This window comes from Mercenaria mercenaria, chromosome 12 (genome assembly GCF_021730395.1).
Source record: "Mercenaria mercenaria strain notata chromosome 12, MADL_Memer_1, whole genome shotgun sequence".
NCBI lineage: Eukaryota > Metazoa > Mollusca > Bivalvia > Venerida > Veneridae > Mercenaria > Mercenaria mercenaria.
In genome coordinates this window covers 1,080,245-1,106,625 of record NC_069372.1, presented here as the reverse complement: position 1 = coordinate 1,106,625, position 26,381 = coordinate 1,080,245, and the positions used below count along the sequence as shown (strand labels likewise).

At 32.1% G+C, this 26,381-nt stretch overlaps 1 protein-coding gene across 1 annotated transcript; it reads right to left on the bottom strand.

Annotated features, from left to right (window-relative positions):
- Positions 1-247: 247 nt before the first annotated feature.
- Positions 248-6,562, bottom strand: LOC128547148 (putative adhesion G protein-coupled receptor E4P). Its single transcript, XM_053518898.1, has 5 exons — positions 6,223-6,562; positions 4,385-4,487; positions 2,839-2,989; positions 1,423-1,492; positions 248-320 (listed from the first exon to the last, which is right to left on the bottom strand). Exons 1-5 carry the CDS (start codon positions 6,285-6,287, stop codon positions 248-250), a joined length of 462 nt encoding a protein of 153 aa, XP_053374873.1. The 5' UTR covers positions 6,288-6,562.
- Between the last annotated feature and the right edge of the window lie 19,819 nt (positions 6,563-26,381).

The window sequence follows — 26,381 nt, the reverse complement described above, 5'->3', positions numbered from 1 at the left end:
TTAAGAATATTTAGCAGAACACTACGTACAGTTTCTCATTTCCATATCTCTCAAGCTTTACAACTCCCATGGTGAGTCAATAAACGCAAGAGATTATCACATCTAATTAAGAATACTAAGCAGAACACTACGTACACTTTCTCATTTCCATATCCCTCAAGCTTTACAACTCCCATAGTGAGTCAATAAACTCAAGAGAGTATCACACATAATGAAGAATACTAAGCAGAACACTACGTGCACTTTCTCATTTCCATACTAGTATCCCTCCAGCTTTACAACTCCCATAGTGAATCAATAAACTCAAGAGATTGTCACACCTAATTAAGAATACTAAGCAGAACACTAGTACACTTTCTCATTTCCATATCCCTCAAGCTTTACAACTCCCATAGTGAATCAATAAACTCAAGAGAGTATCACAAATAATTAAGAATATTAAACAGAAAACACTACGTACACTTTCTCATTTCCATATCCCTCCAGCTTTACAACTCCCATAGTGAATCAATAAACTCAAGAGAGTATCACACATAATTAAGAATATTAAGCAGAAAACACTGCGTACACTTTCTCATTTCCATATCCCTCAAGCTTTACAGCTCCCATAGTGAACCAATAAACTCAAGAGAGTATCACACATAATTAAGAATACTAAGCAGAACACTACGTACACTTTCTCATTTCCATATCCCTCAAGCTTTACAACTCCCATAGTGAACCAATATGCACAAGAGATTATCACACCTTATTAAGAATTACTAAGCAGAACACTGCGTACACTTTCTCATTTCCATATCCCTCAAGCTTTACAACTTCCATAGTGAATCAATAAACTCAAGAGATTGTCACACCTTATTAAGAATTACTAAGCGAAACACTACGTACACTTTCTCATTTCCATATCCCTCAAACTTTACAACTTCCATAGTGAACCAATATGCACAAGAGATTATCACACCTTATTAAGAATTACTAAGCAGAACACTGCGTACACTTTCTCATTTCCATATCTCTCAAGCTTTACAACTTCCATAGTGAATCAATAAACTCAAGAGATTGTCACACCTTATTAAGAATTACTAAGCAAAACACTACGTACACTTTCTCATTTCCATATCCCTCAAACTTTACAACTTCCATAGTGAACCAATAAGCACAAGAGATTATCACACCTTATTAAGAATTACTAAGCAGAACACTACGTACACTTTCTCATTTCCATATCCCTCAAGCTTTACAACTCCCACAGTGAACCAATAAACTCAAGAGATTGTCACACCTTATTAAGAATTACTAAGCAAAACACCACGTACACTTTCACATTTCCATATCCCTCAAGCTTTACAACTCCCATAGTGAACCAATAAACTCAAGAGAGTATCACATATAATTAAGAATACTAAGCAGAACACTACTTACACTTCATCATTTCCATATCCCTCAAGCTTTACAACTCCCATAGTGACTGCAACAATAATGACGCTTATACCTGAAAAAAATATAATGTTCGTAACGATGATTCACGGCGTCTTTCAATGCATCTTGATTAATGAGTGATAATTTAGCTTCAGTCTGATACTTGCTTATATTTTATTTAACTTAAAATTACAGGGTTTGTTTCATTTTTTTAGAAACGTGCATGAATTCTACAGTTGAAATATTTCGCGACTCTAGGAGCGCAATATTATTTCGCGAAAGACCAAGTGCATATTTCTCGATGCATATATACTAACATTTTCATAACATACACATCTACACTTAGCTTACTATATAACTGATATAAAGTTTGTTCTTTAGACTGAATAAAACTTGAAATACCAATGTTACTGAACTTTTAATTGCGACGACACACGTGCAATTAATGTAACAAATGACGTCACGCACGATGTCAATATGGAAAAAAATATTTCATTGTTTATATATGACCACCTAAAATATCTGGTACACACATATAGGTAAAATAAAATCTGTGAAAAGAAACACAATATAAACTTAAGGTTGATATTCAGTAGATTACATTTGTATATATTTCCATCAAACGGTAGGAATTATTAAATACATTCATATAAACATATTTAAATCCCCTGTTACTGAAACACTGATCGATATATACTGACCTCAAAAATCATTTATTGAAACAAGTTAATATCATTCATGGTTTATTTCAAGAAATACCTACAACAACCTACCAATATTACAAAAAGAGAAATACGTTTTGAAATATCCTTCGATCGCCACTACACTAATTACGCATATTTCTTACACATCGCACTGGCCTTTCCGACGAATTTACGCATGTTGGCAAAACCCATCTAACATCCCTTTGCAAGATGTCTCTTAATGTTAATGGCTTTCATTATGTTTATGTAAAATACAAAAAAAATCAAATACAATGATATGTTGCTTTAAGATTTCTGGATTCAAAAAAGTAATTTTACGGAAATAAAATCAAAACGTTACGCTACAAATGATAAAGCGAATCATTGTTTTGCACGTTTTTGAAACGTCGTGACGTCATTTCTATATCCCTTTGTATATATGCTGCTATAAGAAAGAGTGCTACAAAGAAGTTACTTCAGCGTGTTTTTATCCATAATAAGTAAAATACGGTATGCAAGAAAATAATCTACCGCTGGTTGTAGATGCAGACGGAAATATCAAGCTCTAGTGTAACTGCTTTATCGGAAACTCAGCAAAGAGCCATTACTGCCAGAACAGTTACCCTCGGACCGGATATTCACATCTGTTTCTGTAACCAGAGACATCCAATTTTATTCATTATAATTATGTCCTTATGCCAGATCTAAAAATATATTTGACAGGCACGCCATTTACCGTAAAAGGCAAATAGAAGGCGCAATCCTGGGGTGTGCGTATGGACAGGTTTCAAGACTATGTACGCCAGTTCAAGACCTTGTGCAAGCATGATGGCAAACACTGATAGATACAGGAAATGAAGAAGAGCTGCTATTGTGGTACAAACAATCTGAAAATATATTATATTGACATCTTATCTATTTGTAAACTTACAAGGTGATCGTTTCTGCATAAAATGAATTACGCTCTTTATTTTAATATGAATATAAAGTTTATAAATTTTGTAAAAGTATTACATTACATGGGTGGTTTTGCTGAGACTGAGCGCTTTCTTCTGTTTTATCATTAGAATCCGTTACTTTTGTGCTATTGTTTTATTTTTCATATCACGCCAGTGTCTATGAATATTTTGTAGATAAATTTGCTGCTATAAATGCGCTCTTTTCCAACAGCAGAAAATAACAAAATGATTAATACAAAATGACTTTACTTAGGCTCATTTGTAGTGTGATTAGAATACTAAATATTTGGAATATCTTCATCGATTTATTGTATATCTTACCTGTACTTCAGTCTTGTATTAGTATAGTTGACCAGATGAGAACATATATACTCTTCTACACCTATTTAAAATTGTTTTATAATAGATCGTTTGTTTTTTTTAATGTGATGACGCAATGTGTTTTAGACGAGTTTCTATAATCTTATTCTCCACCAGTACAGTAGGTTCTTCTTAGTGTTACGTCTTGATACAGTACAAATTCGGTTAAGTATCTGTACCTAATAAGAAACGACGTGGTCGCGATGACCTCGAAGTGTCCGCTCATTAAGCCTTTTTCTCAATCAGAAAATTTAAGTGACGCGAACAACGACTCTTGCCATCGATTGACGAATTCCTTCCTTGATAAAAGAACTATAAATGAAGTCAAAAGAACTATATTTTACAGTCCTTGGTTTAAGCGTTAAACGCTCGAAACATGGCGAGATAAAAAAAATACCGAGATCGTATTCTTTTCAAAGTACATTTCTGTATGCACTTCTTGAAATATGAATGACTCACTTCCTGCACTTTTTTCAATGCTCTGTGCGTCACTGTGACACAGACGGACATCGACATATATAATTATGTAAATATCGCCGTTGCCCCGCTTTTTGCGTTTCTGCTAACGCCGTGTGTGTCACTATATCGTAGACAAGCACACACAATGAGCATAATATTCGTAAGATTCACTACAAAGTATACGATTGTGTATCTTCCTTATCCGTAGAACCTTTTAATCTGTCATCTTATACAGACAGGTACCAGCGTTTTGAAACAAAATATCTCTACCTAAGAAACTGACAACTATACGTATATTAATTGGAACAACAAATAATTCTTAAGTTACGTAGCAATTCACATACTCAAAAATATCAAAATACTTTACACAATGTTGCATAATATGGATCAAGGTATGCAGCATTAGACACATTTGTAAACAGAAGAAACGCACATGCACAAACATATATCGTACTAAGAATTAAACAAACATATGGAAAACTATTTGGAATACAAATTACCTACCTTGTTACCTGTCCTGTCAATCGCTGTTAAAAATAACAGATTTGCCAAAAACAACATGCAGGACAAGTTCATTATGATGATCGATTGGACAGATTTCACGTGTCTGAAACAGATTGGCAGTTAGTAGTACAAATAATTCGTTATATAATGAGAACATTTTCTTTTTCTGTCAAAAAATAGGTTGCTAATAAATAAATTGCGAGACAAAGGTTAGTATTTTAATGATGTGGAAAGGTCAAATTTATAGGTAATCTTAAATACCTTCAACGAAAACTAAATTTTCCGACAGCTTTTGATCCAGTCTTGTCACTTTTGCAAGTATTAAAATGTAATTCAGAAAGTGCTAACAGTCCGGAAAGGAAAAGAAAATGTATACGTTTTCAAAAACAGAACGCTACAAGCTACAAAGTTTCATGCAATTGCCTAACCTTGATAGTCTCGTACAGACAATGCATTTTACTTCTGGTCATGAAGACAGCATGTTCAATTACTACAGAAGAATTTTGTTTACTCAAGTTTTATTTTGTTTATTGCAAGATTCATTCTGGGATGTTGAAGTAATATTTCATGTGAAACTAGCTATTAGCGTCTTAAAGACTTCCACGATCGTTATTGTTTTAAAAACAAACATCCGGGTTAAAGGTATGTTTTCTGCTTTTGAATTATGATCTTCATGAAAATCTTTAATATGCTTATAGTGTGACAGGCATTATAACTGTTTACCAAGAAATGCCACTTTCGAATATCTCCTGTATATGTGGGTGTGGAGATTAAAGACTTGAAACAGAAGCAGGAGCATACAAACACTCATAATGAACCGTGTATTTTGCTAAACACCGAAACAAATTAAATTGAAGCGAACAAAATTGAACACATCTTACATTCATATCCAATATCTAACATATTCAGAGTCGATTGCATCTGATCACCTATGATGCTAGGACCTTTGTAAGGACGATGTAAAAAGTAAGGCTTTTGGTACTCTAGCTTCATACAAATTAATGAGTAAAATGGTGCACGTAGACCTCAGATTGACCCAATCTGATATGGTGTCACTTATGTTAGAGCCTTTCTAAGCGGAGAGTTACGGTGCCAAACGGTGCCCCTGTTTTCAGCTTAATTGCCCGTTTAGTATTAAATGTCTATGAAGTAAATTGTCTATGAGTGGGAGCTTCCAACTGGTCTTTTTGCCACAGGCCGTCCACGGGAAATGCCCCACTGTATTCCTTTGTTTTGTTCATTGTGTCCTACTTGCTTGTTTGTTTTGCTTTTGCTTTGTCTATATGCATGTGCGTGCGTGTGCATGTGCGTTGGTGCTTGTTTGTTGGTTTTGTGCTTGTGCGAATCCATGCTTACACTGATGCAGTTTGTGGTCTTTGGACGCTGCGTTTTGGAACGTGGCTTTCCACATGGAATATTTATGTTTTCATTTTAGCCTTCTCCAATATCCCAATCCCTTTCTCTGCCCCATCCCCATTTTATATCTTCCATATGATTCAAATGTAATTGTAATACGACTTTTGAAGCCCGTTTATGGCTGTCCTTTTTTCCGCTGTATGTCTCTTGCTGTGTTTACATTGTTCCATACGTCTGGGAAATTTACCTTTATTTTTTTTCATACACGCTGTAAAAGTAGCCAGTCGACAATGTAGAAGGATACTTGAATACTAGTAAGAATACTTTTCATCAATATGAAAGAAGCAAATGTAGAATATATGTACACTATCTGTACAACTAATCGCCCAATAACTAATAATTCATAAGATATTGAAATTATATACAGTATCAAATAAAGCCCCACTTTCCTGTTAATCCGTGTATTATTCTGAATTTCTTACCTCCAAAAGACACAGTAGACAACAACTGTCAGAAGAATGAAAACCAACGAGGTTATCAGACCCATTTTGGTTATTATGTTCAATGCCACCTGGTGTTCGATTGCCTAAAACACATTCAAAATTGTAGAATTACACGGTATAAATATAGCTATATGTTTGTCACTTGATTTGTACTCTAATTGCAAATAACGTCGACAATTCGTTGATTAAATATTTCTTTAATTAGAGTCACATTTAAGTAACATTTTAAAGGTGGGTCATTAAATACCGTGGTAGGAAACTAATACGAATTTCTATACTACATGCATCTTAGAGACTTTAACATTTGTTGACAATAAAAGAAACAAGCGTTTGTTACTCATTAGAAATAATACTTATAACATACAGCTTGTAAAAGATCACTTTCTTGATGCAACTGACGCTCTTCCTGACGACACTGAGCGGAGTGGTACAGTAAACGATATTGCTAATTCTATGCTCATTTTTGCTCCTTTTATTAACATTTTATCATACAAAATGCTGATTAAGAATAGGAAAATTTAAATGTGTAGGCTTTATCATCATTCGGGAAGGAGGGAATAGAACATTAGAACAATATTAACTTGGGTTCAGTTGATACAGCTAATGAAATGTATCAAGTATCGAGATGAAACAAAAACGCTTATAAAAAGGCTGAAATCGGTATAATTTGAGAGCTCATAAAATGATAGGTACTGTGTAAGATGAAAGGCTCAAAAAAGAATACGTACTGTGTAAGGTGAGAGGCTCATAAAAGGATACGTACTGTGTAAGGTGAGAGGCTCATAAAAGAATACGTACTGTGTAAGGTGAGAGGCTCATAAAAGGATACATACTGTGTAAGGTGAGAGGCTCATAAAAGAATACGTACTGTGTAAGGTGAGAGGCTCATAAAAGGATACATACTGTGTAAGGTGAAAGGCTCATAAAAGGATACGTACTGTGTAAGGTGAGAGGCTCATAAAAGGATACGTACTGTGTAAGGTGAAAGGCTCATAAAAGAATACGTACTGTGTAAGGTGAAAGGCTCATAAAAGGATACATATTGTGTAAGGTGAAAAGCTCATAAAAGAAAAGGATACATACTGTGTAAGGTGAGAGGCTCATAAAAGGATATATACTGTGTAAGGTGAGAGGCTCATAAAAGAATACTTACTGTGTAAGGTGAGAGGCTCATAAAAGAATACATACTGTGTAAGGTGAGAGGCTCATAAAAGGATACATGCTGTGTAAGGTGAGAGGCTCATAAAAGGATACATACTGTGTAAGGTGAAAGGCTCATAAAAGGATACATACTGTGTAAGGTGAAAGGCTCATAAAAGAAAATGATACATACTGTGTAAGGTGAGAGGCTCATCAGCACCGCAAAATTTGTGAGATGATCACATTTACATACGACGACGTTATCCTGTCTGTGATATTCATGTAGCCAGCAACCCTTACTGGACCAGTACCCTTGTGCTCTTTGTTTTAGATAATAAAAAAGGATATTATTTTCGTGTGAAAGTTATGCAATCATCAGACTGGTAAAAGTATCGGTGATTTATTATGTTAAACTAAAAATTGAAAATTTATGTGCTGAAATACAAGAGAAGAAACTGAGGTCTTTTGTCAATGCAAAAGTTTAGTTTTATTTTATTTTTTGTCTCAAAACCTAGGATACATTTCGCACGTGTAATGCTGTTTCTATGGCAAAATCTGTAAACTTAACGTAAAATAGGGGTAATAAAAATATAAAGAAATATATTATTCATTTATTTAAAGAAACCGGCATTGATTTATTATTTAAAAATCTAACACGTTCATGCACATTCCTTCGACGATTGTCTGTTAAACGAGTAATTTTGGATAAGATGTTCTTAAAATTAAAGCTCGCTTCTAGACGATTTTACTAGCTTTTCGATTTTCGCCTCATTTGAATCGGACCGCTGATCACGCAGAAAATAAATCATCAAACATAGGAATACAGCATTAGACCTGATGTGTTTTCAAAAACCAAAAAATAAAAGTGTAGCGGATCAGTGAAAATGAATTAAAACTAGAGTAATGAGCGTGGGATCTTTAGGGTACGTCAGGTATCAATTTCGTACTTGTAATTTTGTAAAAGTTACGTGGAATCTTTACATTCTATATTTCAGTCTGATCAACTCAAATTTACAGTTAAAAGTTAAGTTAATTAAAGGGAAAGGCAACTTTGATCGAATGCCCAATTTATCTGCTAGGAAAGAATTTTCAAAATCTTCCTAAAAATTATCAAGTTATGAACATTTCAATATTTGATCGGAATTGATTTGGCAACGAAAAAATATATATATATAAACCGGATTTGTTTCATTTCTGGATATTTATTTGAACTGTATTTTCCTAACTCTGAAAAAATCTTCGAAGTTCTTCCATTTCAAACTGCCTTATGATATATTTTTCAGTAGTGATTAGATTGTTTAAAGTTGCTAGACAGTCTTTTGCCATGTAAAAATTACATATGGTTAAGCAATCCTTTCCTTTTTAGCTCAGATAAACCAGTGAGATTCAGTATGGTATAATTACGTGACAAAGGCAGTACTGAACCAAACTAACTTTAAAAGCAACTCTAGAAATAGTGTCTACATTGATTTTCTACAGGCGTTTAAGTTATGCCAAACACTATGAATTAGTATTATCATACCCTTTTCCACTTTTCCAGAATGTACATATTGGGTTGTCGAATGCATTCTGAAAAATACGCAAGACTGTTAAAACGTTATATTACAATATTATAAACACACTGAGTATTTATTTATTTAACAGGACACACTTGGTTTGCTGATTGTTAAATAATAAGATTAATAAGATATACAAAATGAATTTTGTGTACATATTTTGTTATATAATAAATCAGAAAGTCGTTTAGAAGAACTTAGACAATTTACTGTCAATTCAGTTAAAACGTTTACTAGTCTGCACAAGGGTACATAGTTAGTTTTAATGTACGTACATGTGTACTTGTGTTTAAATGAGTTAGAAAGGTAAATAACTTACATTATACGTTTGAAGAGTTATCTCTACCGGATTTTTCAATTTACCCGCAACTTTTGGATGGTAAGTAAAGGATACTACTGGCGTATTTAATTGATGCTGTAGGTCTCTGTATACAAAATTTAAGGATTAAAGTTAAAGTCAGTTTTATCAACGTACAAATCAATTTTTCATTCACATTCTTGTTTGGTGGTAATTGAGTATCTGAAATGAATGTGTATAATAACTGCAGTGTACAAAAATTGTGTCTGCACTGGTCGCTATTCAGTCAGTAAATTTTCAGTGTTTAAGTAATAAGTGATGATGCCCAAATTGAATGATGAACCAGTCCATTTTACGGGTAAAAATGGGTAAGGGTTAAACCTTGACAACGCAATTCATAAGATTATATGTGTCATATGACTTGGCCTGTCGAACTACAGACATTGTTTCAATCAGCTTGTGCATGATGATGGTATGAGTGTAGTCATGATTAAAAGATATGATATGCTAATTTTGACTAAAATAATTTATGATTTAGTACCAGTACTTATTGAAATCTAGAAAAAATCTTGGCTGGAAATACGAAATGGTTGTGTATAATACCGAGTTGCAATAACAATTAACTGTCGTATCTAGTAATCTTAAATAACAACAAAAACACCAAACACACACACACACAAACATACGCACACGCACACGCGCACGCGCGCGCGCACACACACACACTTTATGTTCGTAGTAAGAGTTCATGTTTTCAATTATTAAATTTTAGCGTAATATATGACTTTAATACAAAATATGAGGAAATGAGTTGGAATCGAGACCCATATAATTCAACACGGTACCTTTCACGGCCAAATCTTGTCGGAAGGATCTGTGAAACGTTTCTGTATATAGTACCGCTGAATGAACTGGTATTCCTGTCTGTGAAAATAAGACAAAAATAAAGCGTACATTTAACTTTTTAAAAAAATGTCTTCACGTTAATATAAACAAGTCAACATACAACACAAGAATAACGATCTAAAGAGAACGAAGGTATATAACGAAAATAAAAAACTAAAAATATGGAATTCATCACATTATATCACTTATCTTGACGTAGAAGGCTTCTAGACAAATGAAGCACAGATGTGTATCAAGATGAAAAGATCTTATATTAAAGGCCTAGTTTTTGACAGTGGGCCAAGCAAATTTTGACTTCATTGTTGCAGTAGGGGTCAGATGTTTACCAAGTATGGTTCCAATATACAAGAACATAAATCACTCATATTCGAAAGTTGATCATGTTTAACAAGTTTTCTTTATCATAAATAAAAACCTCTTACATCTTCTGTTTAAGTGACTTAGGAAACACCCTGCTTTGTAAATTACCCTACTGGTACATTATCACTGATTGTCCACAGTATATACGCGTATTAGTTTTAAGGGCGTGGGTACAATCATATAGCAGTGGAACTAGGCCTTTAATTGCCTCTTTCCTTATTGTTATAGAAAACTGAAATAATAATTTGTAATTTAAGGGCTTATTTCTCTTCTTATATATCTTTCCACCTGCATAACTAACCCCTCGTACAATGTTCTTGATCAAAATAACTAACATCTCCTATTTATTTAGGCCAGATTAAAATGATGTGTCAAAGTTTTGATACGTGGATGGATACCTTCTATAAAAATAGAAATACTAGGATGATAAAAACTGGTTTGGGTGTTTGTTTTACTTTCTATGTTCTATTGTTCTAATAATAAGCTAATTAGCAGTACCCTTTTCATGTTGTCACCAATAAATGATGTTTAACTTGATTCTTAGAAACTTAAAAGTTTCGCTTTTATCAAGGCTGTTCCAAAAATAGCCCCGCTCGATACATCTTCACTTAGAAATAAAACGAAAAGATTATCCGATGATATGAAATTTGGCAAATAGTAGAAAATTCTACTATGAACGTACTATCGTTACAGCTGAGGGAAATGCTGTTACGCGTTTTCTGTATCCATTCAGGCAACTTGTCTTTGCTTCGGTTCGGAAACAGAGTCCCCGTTTCGCATGTAGCAGTCGGTTCTTTCTTTATATCTGCAATATTTAATGAGAGAACAGTTTTTATACCTGTATAGTGTATTGATAAAAAATTGTTTTCGATACCAACAAAGTATAACAGAATAATTCGTCATTATATTTCAAAACAAATATAATTGTAAAATACAGAAAAATAACAGAAAAAAAAACACATTGTGTTATCATAATAAATTATAAGGCGGGCATGTCTATACTGAAGAAGAGAATACTATGTATTCACGATATTTTGAACTACATTCAAAGCATTATAAGGCAAGATATATAACATTTTTACGATATTGTAAAATACATACATTAACTTATAAGGCAATCTATGTCTCTATTAAATATCATGTCTTTATGATATTGCAAAATGCATACATTACTTTATAAAGCAAGTCATGTCTATGTCTTTTTTGACTATCACGTCTTTACGATATTTTTTAAATACATACACTACATTATAAGGCAAATCATGTCTATATTGACTATCACGTCTTTACGATATTTTGAAATACATATACTACATTATACGGCAATCCATGTCTTTATTGCATGTCACTCCTTTACGAAATTGTAAAATACATACATTACATTATAAGGCTAGTCATATCTATATTGAATATCATTTCTTTGCGATATTGTAAAATACATACATTATATTATAAGGCAAGCCATATCTATATTGAATATCATTTTTTTGCGATATTGTAAAATATACATTATATTATAAGGCAAGCCATGTCTATATTGAATATCATTTCTTTACGATATTGGAAGATACAAACATTACATTATAAGACAAGCTATGTCTATAATGAATATCATTTCTTTATGATATTGTAAAATACATGGCAATATCATGTCCTAACAGTATTGTAAAAACTACACTACATTATTAAGCTAGTCATGTCTATACTGACAGTAACGTCTACGATATTGTTAAATACATCAATTATATTATAGACAATTCATGTCTGTCTTGAATATCACGTATTGGAGATATTTTAAAAAGCATGCATTACGTTTTAAGGCAAACCATATCTATATTAAATATAATTTCTTTACGATATTGTTAACTACATGGCTAGTCATGTCTTTATTGAATATCACGTCCTTAGGATATTGTAAAATACCTATATTACATTATTAGGCAAGTCATGTCTATATTGAATGTCATATCTTTACGAATTGTAAAATACGTACATTACATTATCAGGCAATTCATGTTTATATTTAATATCATTTCTTTACAATATTGTAAATAATACACTGTATTTTAAGGAAAGCTATGTCTATATTAAATATCATGTCTTTACGTTCTTGTAAAAAGTTGGTAGAATTTCTGAAGAAGACTTAATATGTCAAATGCTAAGGAAATTAAAGTGTTTGTTTTCATTAAAAATACTTTTATCTATGTTTCATTAATACATACATTATTTTTAACGCAAACAATGTCTATACTGACCATCATTGATTATCATGTTCTCCAATTTTTCAGATGATACAATTCACTTACACAGATTTGTTTTTACAAGTTCCACGGTTTCTCTTTCATTTAGTGTATTTTCCAAAAACCGATCAACATTTGTCAAGAACTGCATCGCACCTATTCCGTCAAATAAGATAAAAGCATGTTTAATATAGGTCAGAAAAAATATGTACACATTACAATTAGAATTTGACAAAAAATTTTCTATCTTTTTAGTTAAATTTGGGCTTGAAAACGTCCAATCTAAAGATTCTCATTAGAAACGGGGAAAAAAAATTAAAATTTGGTGATTACATGGCCCACCAAGAGAAAAAAACATCTAACCTCGTTAAATCAGGGATTTCCGTAGTTTTGTGCTTTCCCCATATATTGCTCTCTTCCCAAAAAGGCTAAAAAAAAAACAATACATATTTCGTACAATACCAATGCAGGTTATTTTAAAGCTTAAGCTTAAAGAAAAACTCTAAACCAACGCACACTTTACATGATTAAGTTATACAAAGCGCCCCCGTTTTTTATAAAAAGTTAGACATTTTTTGGCACGATCCATGTTAACTCCCTGAAAAGAAGCATTTTTGTCAGCATATGGGGTCATCCCCAACTATATTAAAACCCATCCCCTTTCCGGTAAAGCACCGACACAAATTCCTTTCGCTATTAACTTTTACACTCATTTTTAAATAAAAGCCCCAATTTCTTTAATTACATTCCATACAATACTTTGCAAGTCTTTTTTTCAGCATCAAATTTGTTCTTTTCAAAGTTGGGAAAATATACTATTATTTAATGAAGCATTAATCCCCAAACAAAAATCGAACCATTGCTTTCATTTTTTGTAGTGTACTTCGCGAGCTTTAGAACATTTTTTGGCTTCACTTCAGCTTCATTGATACCCTAAATGCAAAAAATGAACATTTTTTTTATTTTTGATTTAAAAAACCCCCTAGGGAAAAAACAGTGTTTAGTTTTATATTTTCGCCCTAAAACTCGTCATCTCAACAATTAAATATTTTGGGAATTGGAAAAACACAAAATTATTTTCAACACCTGTATAAAAAGACAGTTTTAGAATACCTTTGGGAATACTGCTACAGCAGTACTTGTACAATTGAAACAGGCTCCATCATCCTTTTTTGTCACAATATATTGGCTTCCCTTTAAATGAAACAAATCATTTTATTAGCCTCAACATTTTTTTTTTATACTTTTTTTTTTTTTTCGGGAAATAGTAACCTTAAAAACTGTAAGTAAATTATGGTCAAATCATTTATTTTACTTTTTTTAAGAAAATAGCAAAATTCGTCCCCAAAACGGGGGGATAAAAATTTCGTTTAACGTCCCTAAAAATATATAACAGAAACGAATATCGTTTTTCATTTTTTTCCAAAAAACAAAACGTATTAATACTACTTTAATTAAAAAGGGTTTTAATTCTTATTTTTTCCCAATTCGATAAATTTTCCTTTTAAAAGTTGAATATATTTTTAAATCGTATCTCAAAAAAGTTTCCCAAGTAACACTTTTACCTATAACCATCGGACAGTACGGCGTGAAAAATTCCCCCTAGCCCCTTGATCCACTGAAGACCCAATCATTTTAAATTTGAGAACCCAAAAGCCATTCCCTGAAATATATATTGAATCATACTTCCTTTGCTTTCTTATTTAACAACTTGATAGAAACTGAAAACGAAACTGATTTTTTTTAATTTAAATTTTTATTTCAAGCACGTTTTGCTCAAAATTTGACAGGCTTCTTTGTAAATACTTTGCAAAAAAGCCCAAATTTAACTTTAAAGAATACAAAATAAATATTGCTGGGCATTTGCACATGTCACCAAATCTCATGATTTTTTGGGGATTTTGCTTTTTACATAAACGAAATTAAAAATTTAAAAATACTGCACCGATTAAATGTGAAAAATCTATAAATGTAAATATTCCGATTCTTGCCCTACCTATTTCAAAACAAAATTTCGCAATATACAGATACCCTCTCTTTTGGGTCAGAGGTTTTTTTTTTGTAATTTTAAAATATTTAAATTTTGCTGATGACGGGGGGAAAACCCCCGTCCAAAATGTTCTTAAAACTATTTATTAACCAGTTTTGTGGAATCTCCCCCGTCAATTTTTATACGTACAAATTAAAAGGAGGGCCCCCTGGGGGGTTTTTGAAACGCAAAAATGATATCCACCCTGTTAAAAACAAACAAATTTTGAATAAAAAATGATAGTAATACATATCTAAGTATCTGAAGAGCAAGTGTGAAAATTCGATCATGCAATTTAAAATGTTATTTGCTTAGGGAAACAAAAATTTAAAAAGAAAAGTATTCCGAAATTTTCACTATGTGCACATACATGCTGACAAAAAATACGCCATTTAAAAATTGTTGACCAAGTGTACTTTTAAGGGTAAACAAGATATTTGGGGATTTCCCTCTAAAACTAATTCGTGACCGGGGACCGACCCATCCACGGACTTAAGTTGCAAATCAGACTACAAATACCTATAGAAAATTTTTTATGGGATTGAAAGATTTATTCAATTCTTTCCCTTGTTAAAACACTCTTAGCTAGAATGACGTCAATTTAACGGGCGGGACCAATGTTTTTTGTTGCGAAAGAAAGAGGCACTAATTTTACTACTTTTTTTAGTTTAAAGGGAATTAAAAGAAACAAAATTTTTAACCCCAAAACGTTTTTAAACTTTTTACATCGGCGGTAAACTCGAAAAATAATTTCCCCGGGGCTGCGCCCTCGGGGAATTATTACCCCGACGTTTTCCCCCCATGGGAAAATAAGTGTTACAAAACCTTTTGCTAAAATTATTTCTTAAAAAAATTAAAAAAAATTTGGGAAAACTAATTCTGGAAGCCCGAAAACAATGAAACAGTAAAATTTTCAGACTCGGTTTGAGAGTTTTTAGAGCAGTAAGGAAAATGCACACTGCCCCCCCCCCGCACGCTTTAAATTTTCAACTAAAATCTAATGATTTGAAATCAATGACCCGAAGGACCAAAAAATAACAACAGAGATGAAGCAGGGCGCTTTTGGGCCCGCCACACAGCACTAACACCCCTGTTTGCAGTAAAAAAATTGGAAAGTAGTCCCTGGGAACACCGAAAAAAAGAAAACAGTAAAATTGCAGACTCGGTTTGATTGATTTTTAGGCATAAGGAAAAGCAACACTGCCCCCCCCCCTCACCGGCTTAAGCATACAATCTTTCAAATCAAATGAGTTGAAATAATGATCCCAAAGGCCGAAAAAAAAACAACCGAGATGAAGTCGGCCTGTTTAAAAAGGGCTATTTTACCTGCAGATTGTGCAACGCAAATTAAAGTCAACAAAGTGACGCGAAAAAAGATTAAACTATTTTTCGCTCATGATTTTAGCAAAAATTGACAAAAAAAAATGATAAGAAGTTTGGTAAAAAAAATTTTTCAAACCAACAATATCAATTTACGAAAAACGAGTACGGTATGCGACACATAAAAGGGTGTTTAGCCGATCATTAAAGTCTTCAGGAGAGAAGGTCTTCCACCACTGTTTAAGTTTGTCGTATTTTTTGGGTTTTTTTAAGTCGACCGATACAATTATAGGTCAATGGCGTCTTTTAAGCTTTTGGGGGGAGGGAAACCCCAGGGGCCCCCCCGGCATTAATTCATCAAAAAGCGGCACCGGGGTTTGAACCACCGACCTCCGTAACCACTTAAAGGCTTTTTCACATGAAAATCCCCCCCTATGAGGTTGAACCCCACCCCATGAGGGGGAAGTGATTTTTAAACCGAAGAAAAAAAGAAAAAATTTTACACCTAGAAACCTTTTCGGAAAATTAAGAAACCATTAAACAGTTAAAAATTGGTGTTTGTTTTTCCCCGTTTGCAAAATTTAAAAAAAAATAGAATAAAACCAAAACCCAAAACATACAAAACCCAACCATCTTTTTTAAAGAATTTTTTGTTACAAGAATTTCAAAAAGACTTTTACTTTTAAAAGCTTTGCAGGCAACATTCTTCTAATTGATTATGGATCATTTTTCATTACGAGGGCGGGCTTTGGACAGGAGACTAAATGCTGTAAGTGTTATTGTAAAAATTTTTTTCCAACCCCAGGAGAAAAACGGTTTTGGGAAAAATTAATGTTCAATTTTGGCGAAAATAAAGCAAATATTTGAACAGATTAGCTGTTTTGATCCAAATCTAAAAACAAATAAACCATACAGATAAGGATTTAAATTTATTTTGACATATTGATAACATATTGGGGAAAAAATCAACCCCTTTTTGGGCCATTTTGCAGCCTGGCCCTATGATTTGAAAAAACAAAATATTTGTCCTATAACCAATTTTAGCCATGAAATGGGCATCTTTTGACTGGTAACAACTCTCACGCGATCCGGACGGAAAGGTTTCCGGAGAAAAATTACTTTTTGTGACATTCCTAAAATAGTAAAGTTGATAAAATTTTAAATTAGCCCGGGAATAGGTGGGGAACTTTGCAACTGAAAAATGAAAATCATAAATATATTACCCGTAAACAAATTTGTTTTTACAAATTTTTACTAGTTCGCTTTTTTTAACAAAAAATATTAACTTATACTAGTTTACTATATATATTTTTAAAAAAAAAAGCAAATGAAGTTAAAAATCAAAAATTTTTTAGGGGAAGAGTTGTGTCCCTTGTAGAAAGTTTGGATTTTTCTTCTCTGACAAAAAGTTTAAATTAAAAAAGTTACTTAGAAAAACCTAAAAAGTGGATTAAGTTTTAAAAAAGAAGTAGGGCACCCTTTTGATGAAAAATGAAAAATTGGTTTGGAAAAAATGATGGAAATTAAAAAAACATTTCATTGAAAAGGTTTTCAATGGGGACCATTTAAAAAATTGGAAAGAGTGATAATAGTGTTTTTGGATTTTTTCAATAACTGGATTAATGGATTATAAAAATGTCACTGAGTGTTAATGTAAAAACTGCATGACTTGTAAATACTGATTTAATTGACAAGGAAATTACCCGATAAATTTATAACCTGAAACATTAAATTTTAAAAAAGTCAAGCCGGGTTTTAAAAAAAAACGCCACGAGTATTAGCAGTCAAAATGCACACAAAAACACCCCCCATTAAGAGGAAAAGAAAAAAAAAAAAAAAACCAAATGAAGAAAAGATGAAGATAAATGGTTAAAATTTTCCAGCAGAATTTAAAAATCAACAAAAAACTTGAAAAAGTCCGACAAAAAATGAAAAACAGATAAAGCTATTAAAGATAAATAAAAACAATGAAAAAGACTTTTAGCACAACAGGAAAAAAATTGAGTCCAGAAAGAAAACTCTTTGAAAAAAAAAAGGAAATTTATAAAAGAAAGGTAGAACATACAAAACGAAAGAAGACATGACCAAAACGCAAGGAAATGTCAAACCAGAATGAGAACATTATAGAATAACAAGAAATAAGACATAGGCAATGCAAAACCGATGAAACGAAAAACCATGAACAATCAGCAAATCAATAACATCCGTTTCTTTAATTTTTTGAGGAAAAAACCAAAACTGATTTTTAAAAAATGCCAAGAATAAAAAAAAGACAGTTCTGAAAAAACTGAAAAAAATGAAAAATCAACAAAGATAAAAGAAAAAACAGAGGGTAAACACCAGAAACAAGCAGAAAAAAGCCGAAAATGCAGAAAATACAAAAAAAAATGAAAAACCCCCGGGGTCTAGTTCCGAAAACATGAACAATCCCGAAATTGTCGAATAAACTCAACCTTTACCCGTTTTTAACCCGAGCGAAGGGAATTTTTAATCAGCCCCCGATTGTAAAAATAGGTTTTTAGCCGAGAACCCGTCATAGTGCATTTCAGTCTAGACTTGACAAGAACAATTTGAGAAACAGGGAAATTTTCCCCCCCAAACCCTTCCCCATGGATGACCTCACATCTTAAAAATAAAAACATTTCAATCAGTGAAATACAAGAAAACCCATTTTGGGACGGCAGATGGATTCAAATGGAAAAAAAATTTTTTCAAAGACCTATAAGTGAACGTTACACAACTTTCCTACAATAAATCCTTCAACAAACCCACCCCCGGCCAAACGAGTACAGGAAAATAGAAAACTGAAGTTTTTTTTGACAAATTTGAGAAGGTTCAGTTTAAAATTTGGAGATTTTGTGTTCATTTGAAAACAATGTTTTTAAACAATTAAAGGGTCAGAGAAACATTTCAGTTATTTAAAACATTAAAAATCTAAAAACAAAGAAAATGAAAAAACATTGTGAAAAAAAAAGTTTTAAAAACAGCCCCCCCCCCTCATAGGTCAGTAGGGAGGGGGCTGGTCACACATGAGCACTGGGTTTTTTGGGGAGCGATGAGCCCAGATGAAATTAGAAATTTGAACTATCGGCTTTGTCTCAGCGCAGGGCGTTGGGGGGATCGTGGTGGGTCCTTTTTGCTGTGATACCGAGCCCCAAGCGAACTTTTTTTCAAAAGAAAGTGTGTCTGAGAACTATGTACTCTTATATATACTATAAAACTTTTTTTTTTTTTTCCACATTTTGCCCTATTTGAAGTCGTTTTTTCGTGTGGTTTTGCGAGACTTTCAAAAAAGGAATCAAATGAATTGACAAGACAAACCCTTAAATTTGGGCACTTTGAAGTTTCGTCCTTTTCTCACAAAAAATGCCCCTTAAAAAAGGTCTTGGGGTTTTTCAATTAAGAAGGCAAAAAAATTATTCAAAACTGTAAACCCCTGATTGAATTCTAACCAGTAAAGCTGTACAGTTTTAAATTTCAGTATTTTTTAAAAAACATACAATGGAATTTTAACCCCTTCCCCCCTCACAATTTTAAAGGTTTTTAACCCATTTTTTGTCTACCACTTTTAAATATTATTCTTTTTCTAATTTTTGAAACATATAACAAAATTAAACCCCAACTGGAGGGTTTAACTATGGTAAGTCTTGAACATATTTTTTGAAATCAAGTGAAAATAGTTTGTATTTATGCTGACTGCTAAAAAATAAAACTTTTAAAACCCTGTTTTTGTATATGCAAACCTATTCAACAAAATCACTAAATAAGTTAAAAGCGTTGAGTACTAACTCATATATTATATAGATAATATTGTTATCCTTACAATCCTTTTATGAGGCAAATGAAAACAGCGGACAAACTTGCTCAAGCATCTTTAATCAGAAACCCTTTGAAGGTTACACGGGTTTAATTTAGAAGGTAGATGTGAATTTTTGAATTTTTGGGGGCCACTATGAAACGACATGAAATGTTTATTTATAACTGGGTTATACGTCTTGTGGCCTTTATTGTCTCCCCCCTTGTCAAGCTTGTAGCTTATTATGCAAAAATGTGTTTTTTACTCTTGAATTGTGTATCATGACACTAATAGTACAAATAAAAGTTTCCCAAAAAAGGCATGTTATGCACATATAATGTTATTTAATCTACAATAAAAGAGGGAAAAATATTATCACCCCCTTTTTTAAGTAAAATAAAAAAATACTTTTTTGTGTATATCTGGGTAGGATGTTCAAATGTCTTTGACGAATAAAACAATATAGGGGGTTTCTAAGTACTTTTTACTAATAAATTCACACGTAAGAGGGAAGGGTTTTTAAAATGAAAAAAAATTTATAAAATGTTTCTTTTTTCGAAAAGTCATTTTGAAAATTTTTTACACAAATTTCATGAAGATAATCGTTTTTTTCCAGCTAATGCTTTTATAAATGAAATCTTCTTTTTTTTTTTCTTTTTGGTTTTCGAATTTTATATAATGTATTAAACTTTAAAAATTTTTTTTTTTTGCAAGTTTTTTTGCAAAACACTGGATAAAAAAACCTTCACAATACTACTTTTTAGCACTAAAATCTCCCTTTTCATATTAAATTTAAAAATTTAAGCAAAATGCAAAGAGTATATGTATAATTTTTCAAATAATGTAAAAGGGTATTTTTCTAAAACAAAACATAAAAAACAATTCGTCATTTTCGCAACAATACTTTTTTGAGGTACACTTTTCATACTTCCCAAGTTTAAAGCTTTTTTGGAAAGAAAAAACTACGCAACCCATACCTTTTCATAACTCACAAATATCAATTTATAATGACAATCTTGTCTTTTTTAAAAATTGAGATCGTTTTCCCAAACTCCCCAAACACCCCCTTTCAATGGATAGTAGTATGCTCCTAAATTTAGAGGTCTAAGGTAAACAAAAAAGGAACCAAATTTTTCAAAGGTTAAAAATAAGAAAATGAAATATCTTTTTCGAGACTCGCTTATCAAAACTAATGAAAAAGGTCAAATGGTGGGGGAACAAAGCAATAATTTAGTGAGAAATTTAAAAAAGAAAAAAGGTGTACTATTCTTTTAATATAAAGAATTTAAAATAAAAGTCACAAAATTACCCAAGAAAACATTGCGTTGTTTGAAATAAAAATAATGAAATTTAAATAATTAATGTATATGGTCCGAATAATGAGATTCCACAGTTTTTTACCAAAAATTTAGCAATTCATCAAGAAAACAATATAAAAAATTCCTAAATTTCCGGGACTTTAACAGTTTTTGATAGAAAAAGAAAACAAAATGGGCGACAATATACTCACAAAAAATGACAAAAGTTAATGAAATGAAAGTCAAAACTAATTTTAAATTTACATTCGCCAAAAAAGAAAAAAAAATTTGAATTACTGGCGTTTCCCAAAAATAATCCTCCAACAAGGGGAGACTTTTTTAATATTAAAACTTCAAAAAATTTTTTCCCAAAAGGAATCAAGCCCGCTTTAAAACAATATTTAATTTTAATTTTAAAATAAAATTTTTAAACTTGAAAGAGGACTTGTACTTTTAAAACGAATAACAGTTTATTTTAAAAAATGAATTAAGAAAATTAAAACTCAAAAATAGAAAAAAGCGAAAACAATAAGCCAAAACCCAAATATTATGGGGTTTTAAACAAAGGAAACATAAAAATGAAACATAAAATTCATCATATAAAAAAAAGAAAAAAAAAATAGAAGAGAAATTTTTTTTTTAAAAAAATATCGAAAATTAAGAAATAGTATGAAAAATAGAATAAAAAAAACTGAAATACACCCACAAGAAATTTTATAAAAAAAAAAATAACCAAAATTTTCGAAACAAATAAACGGGGAATTTTATTAAGAGCAAAAGCCATAGAAATTTAAGGAAATGAAAAGAATTCGAAAATTTTTTCAAACTAGAAAAAAAAAAACGCAGAAAAAAAGAACACATCGAAACTCATTAGCAATGGAGCTGAAATAACAAATCAAAATGAAATTTTAAATGAAGAAGTTAATTTTTATAAACGTTTATATACTAAGCAGGATCAACAGTCCACTGAAATTAATTGTTTTGATGATCAAGGAATTAAATTATCAAACAATGAATCAAGTTTATGTGATGGACTACTCTCTGAGTACGAATGTTCAAGAACACTTTTAGAAATGAAGAATAATAAAAGCCCGGGATCTGATGGCTTGACAACAGAGTTTTATAAAAAAAAAAAATCTGGCAAGATTTAAAAATGTATTATATGAACTCAATTAATTTTTCTTTTGACAGCGGATCGCTTACACAACTACAAAAACAAGGAATTATTTCATTTTACCGAAATCTGAAAAAAAGATTTAACTTCATTATCAAATTGGCGTCCAATAAGTTTACTTAATGTTGACTACAAAATTGCAACTAAAGCTATATCAAATAGAATCAAGAAAATACTTCCATCTATTATTAACCCTGAACAAACTGGATTCATGAAAGGAAGATACATAGGGGAAAATATTAGACTTATTTATGAAATAATTGAACACTTAGAACAAAATGAACTACCTGGTATTCTCTTTTTTGCCGACTATGAAAAGGCGTTCGATAGCCTTAATCACGACTTTATTTTTCAATGTTTCCAACACTTAAACTTTGGAGAATCTTTAATCAATTGGATAAAACTATTTTATTTTGATGTAAACAGTATAATCATTAATAACGAACACTTGTCTGAAAGTTTTCCTATTAAACGCGGAGTCCGACAGGGCTGTCCCTTATCTTTGTCAATTTTTATAATTTGTATGGAAATACTCTCAAGAAAAATAAATAGTGATAGCAATATTGAAGGAATCTTGTTTGGAAATACTGAAGTAAAACAAAGTTTATTTGCTGACGACGCTACATATATTACTAATGGCAAAAAAAAAATCTTTCGACCGGCTAATAGAAGTATTAAGTCAGTTTAGTTACACCTCCGGATTGAAATTAAACAAATCAAAATCAACAGTTTTAAAAGTAGGCTCTTTAAAAGATAAACAATTTAGATATGCCGAGCACCATAACTTCATATGGACCTCAAAACAAGCAAAACCCTTAGGAATCACTTTTCATACAGACATTAAACTAACCTATGAATTGAACCTGCAACCAAAATTAATAGACTCCAAAAATTGTTTAAAACAATGGCAGCATCGCAAACTAACTTTGGTGGGAAAAATCACTGTTATTAAAACCTTTGCATTACCAAAACTTGAATATCCTTTCTCTGTTTTACCAAATCCTTCTGAATCTGTTATCAACGATATAAACAATATTCAACTTTATATGGGATAATAAACCTGATAAAATCAAAAGAAATGTACTAATACAAGGTTATGAAAAAGGAGGTTTAAAATTAACTGATATAGGAAGTTTCATTTATACCATAAAAGCAAGTTGGGTAAAAAGACTAACATCAATGAAAAACAAAGGACAGTGGAAATTGTTCTATAATAATATTTTAGATAAGTTAGGCAATTCAATTTTATTTGAATGCAATCTTAGTAAAAATGAAACCCGCCCGCTTAGCTCAGTAGGGAGAGCGTTGGTCTACGGATCGCGGGGTCGCAAGTTGGATCCTCGGGCGGGGTGTATGTTCTCCGTGACGATTTGATAAAAGACATTGTGTCTGAAATCATTCGTCCTCAACCTCTGATCATTCATATGGGGAGATTGACAGTTACTTGCGGAGAACAGGTTTGTACTGGTACAGAATCCAGGAACACTGATTAGGTTAACTGCCCGCCGTTACATAACTGAAATACTGTCGAAAAACGGCGTTAAACCTAAACAAACAAACAAACAAGTAAAAATGATATTGAACATATATGTAATAATAATGTCTTCTTTAAAGACATATTGATTTCATGGTTCACAATAAATAAATACTATAATAAAGAAAAGAATATCGATAGCACACATCTTATATGGAATAACTTTGACATAAAAATATCAGGCAAGACACTTTTTTGGAGAAACTGGGTTGAACATGAAATAAAATACAGTGAACACCTATTTGATTTCAGAACTGGTAAATATTACAAATTCAATGAATCTAAAAACATATATGGTCTAAACGATAAAGATTTCTTGAAATATAACTCTTTAATAAGTGCTATCCCAAGGGAATATAAATTGAAGGTTGATCAAAATCTGTTAACAAATATTCGAACTTAGACACTTTTAGAAAAGATCATTAAAATCACAAGTGTAAATAAATTCCTCTATAATAATGCTTAATAACATAAAAACTGAGCCTGTTACAGCAGAAACTAAATGGAATAACCAATTTAAAACTAACAGTCTAGGATGGAAAAAAATATATAATACAATCCACCTAACCATGATAGATACACACACTGAGAAACTTCCAATACCGTTCCCTGATGCGACTTATACAGACAAACAAATACCTCCTTACTTACAATCTTTCAACATCAAACCTTTGTGATTTTTGTAATATGAATGTAGAAACCAATGAACACCTCTTTTGGGAATGTCAGTATGTACAGAAGTTTTGGAAAAATTTAAACAATTTCCTACATGCAAAGAATATTACCTATACATTTAACTTCATTGAATTATGTTTTGGCATATTAAACAAAACACCTAATTATGATATACAAGTAATTAATATTATAATCATTCTAGGTAAATACTTCATTTTCAGAATGAACTGCGAAATGTCACTCCACAAATCGAAATATTCAAACAGTACCTTAAGACGCAAATTAATGTTGAAAAAGAAATAGCTTTGATGAATAACAAGCTTACAAAACATACTATAAAATGGGCTAGATTTATAGAGCATACCAATCCTATACCGTAATGTATTTATCAATTTATCAAGAAACCTTACTCCTATCACAGTATGGGAAAGAACAACAAATTTTCTTTATTTTTCTTTTTTTTCTGTTTAGTTTTCTTCTCTACTTTTTTCATTAATCTAAGGAACATTACAGAATAAATGAGAAAAAAATTAGCTTAACCTTTTTTCCAACAGGACATAACTCTTATCACCCTCCATTTCCTATCTTTTCAACTTCCTTACTCTATTCTCTCCCTTTTGTTAAAAAAAAACCCTTATGCAGACAGGTGTACATAGATTTACATTTTAGAACTATATTGCTGACAAACTGCTTAATTGATATATTGTACTACTGAAATGACATATTGAACTGCAAGTTTGTTAAATTTTGTGTTATTGCATGTATATATGTATGTATTTGTGGAAATAAAATTTATAAAAAAAAAAAGATTTTATGTTTTTTCCCATAGACTTGCGTTGTAAAATGACGTGTCGTCCATTCCAAGATGGCGGCGTCCATACAAACGTCACATGGGAGTTTGTTCACAAAAATGACGGTCAACGGACACATTTCTTGCTGTTTTCTGGTAGATTTTATCTAGTTCTTTCATCTTAAGTGCGTTACATCAAAAGCTTAAATGTTATGAACAGCCAATATTCTAAAACATTACAATATAAATCAGTTGTCTTTGACAGTTTGTTTGTTTGTTTGTTTTGTGTTTAACGCAGTTTTTTCAACAGTATTTCAGTCATGTAACGGCGGGCAGTTAACCTAACCAGTGTTCCTGGATTCTGTACCAGTACAAACCTGTTCTCCGCAAGTAACTGCCAACTTCCCCACATGAATTATCAGAGGTGGAGGACGAATGATCGCAGACACAATGTCTTTTATCAAATCGTCACGGAGAACATACGCCCCGCCCGAGGATCGAACTCTCGACCCCACGATCCGTAGACCGACGCTCTCCCTAATGAGAGACACATGAAGATCAATATTGAGTGTAGGACAAAACCCCCTTCGATCATTTTTGCATAGGCGGACAAATCCCCACTATACATTTTTACAAGGAGGACAAAATCCCCTTCATCCTGGTGTCAAAGTATAATATATATTTTTTATTATTTCCGTAATTCTTTTTTTTTTTTTTTTTTTTTTTTGGATTTAACGTCGCACCGACACATGAAAGGTCATATGGCGACTTTCCAGCTTTAATGGTGGAGGAAGACCCCAGGTGCCCCTCCGTGCATTATTTCATCACGAGCGGGCACCTGGGTAGAACCACCGACCTTCCGTAAACCAGCTGGATGGCTTCCTCACATGAAGAATTCAGCGCCCCGAGTGAGGCTCGAACCGACATCGATGAGGGGCAAGTGATTTGAAGTCAGCGACCTTAACCACTCGGCCACGGAGGCCCCTTCCGTAATTCAGTTATCTTAAATGATAACATGTACA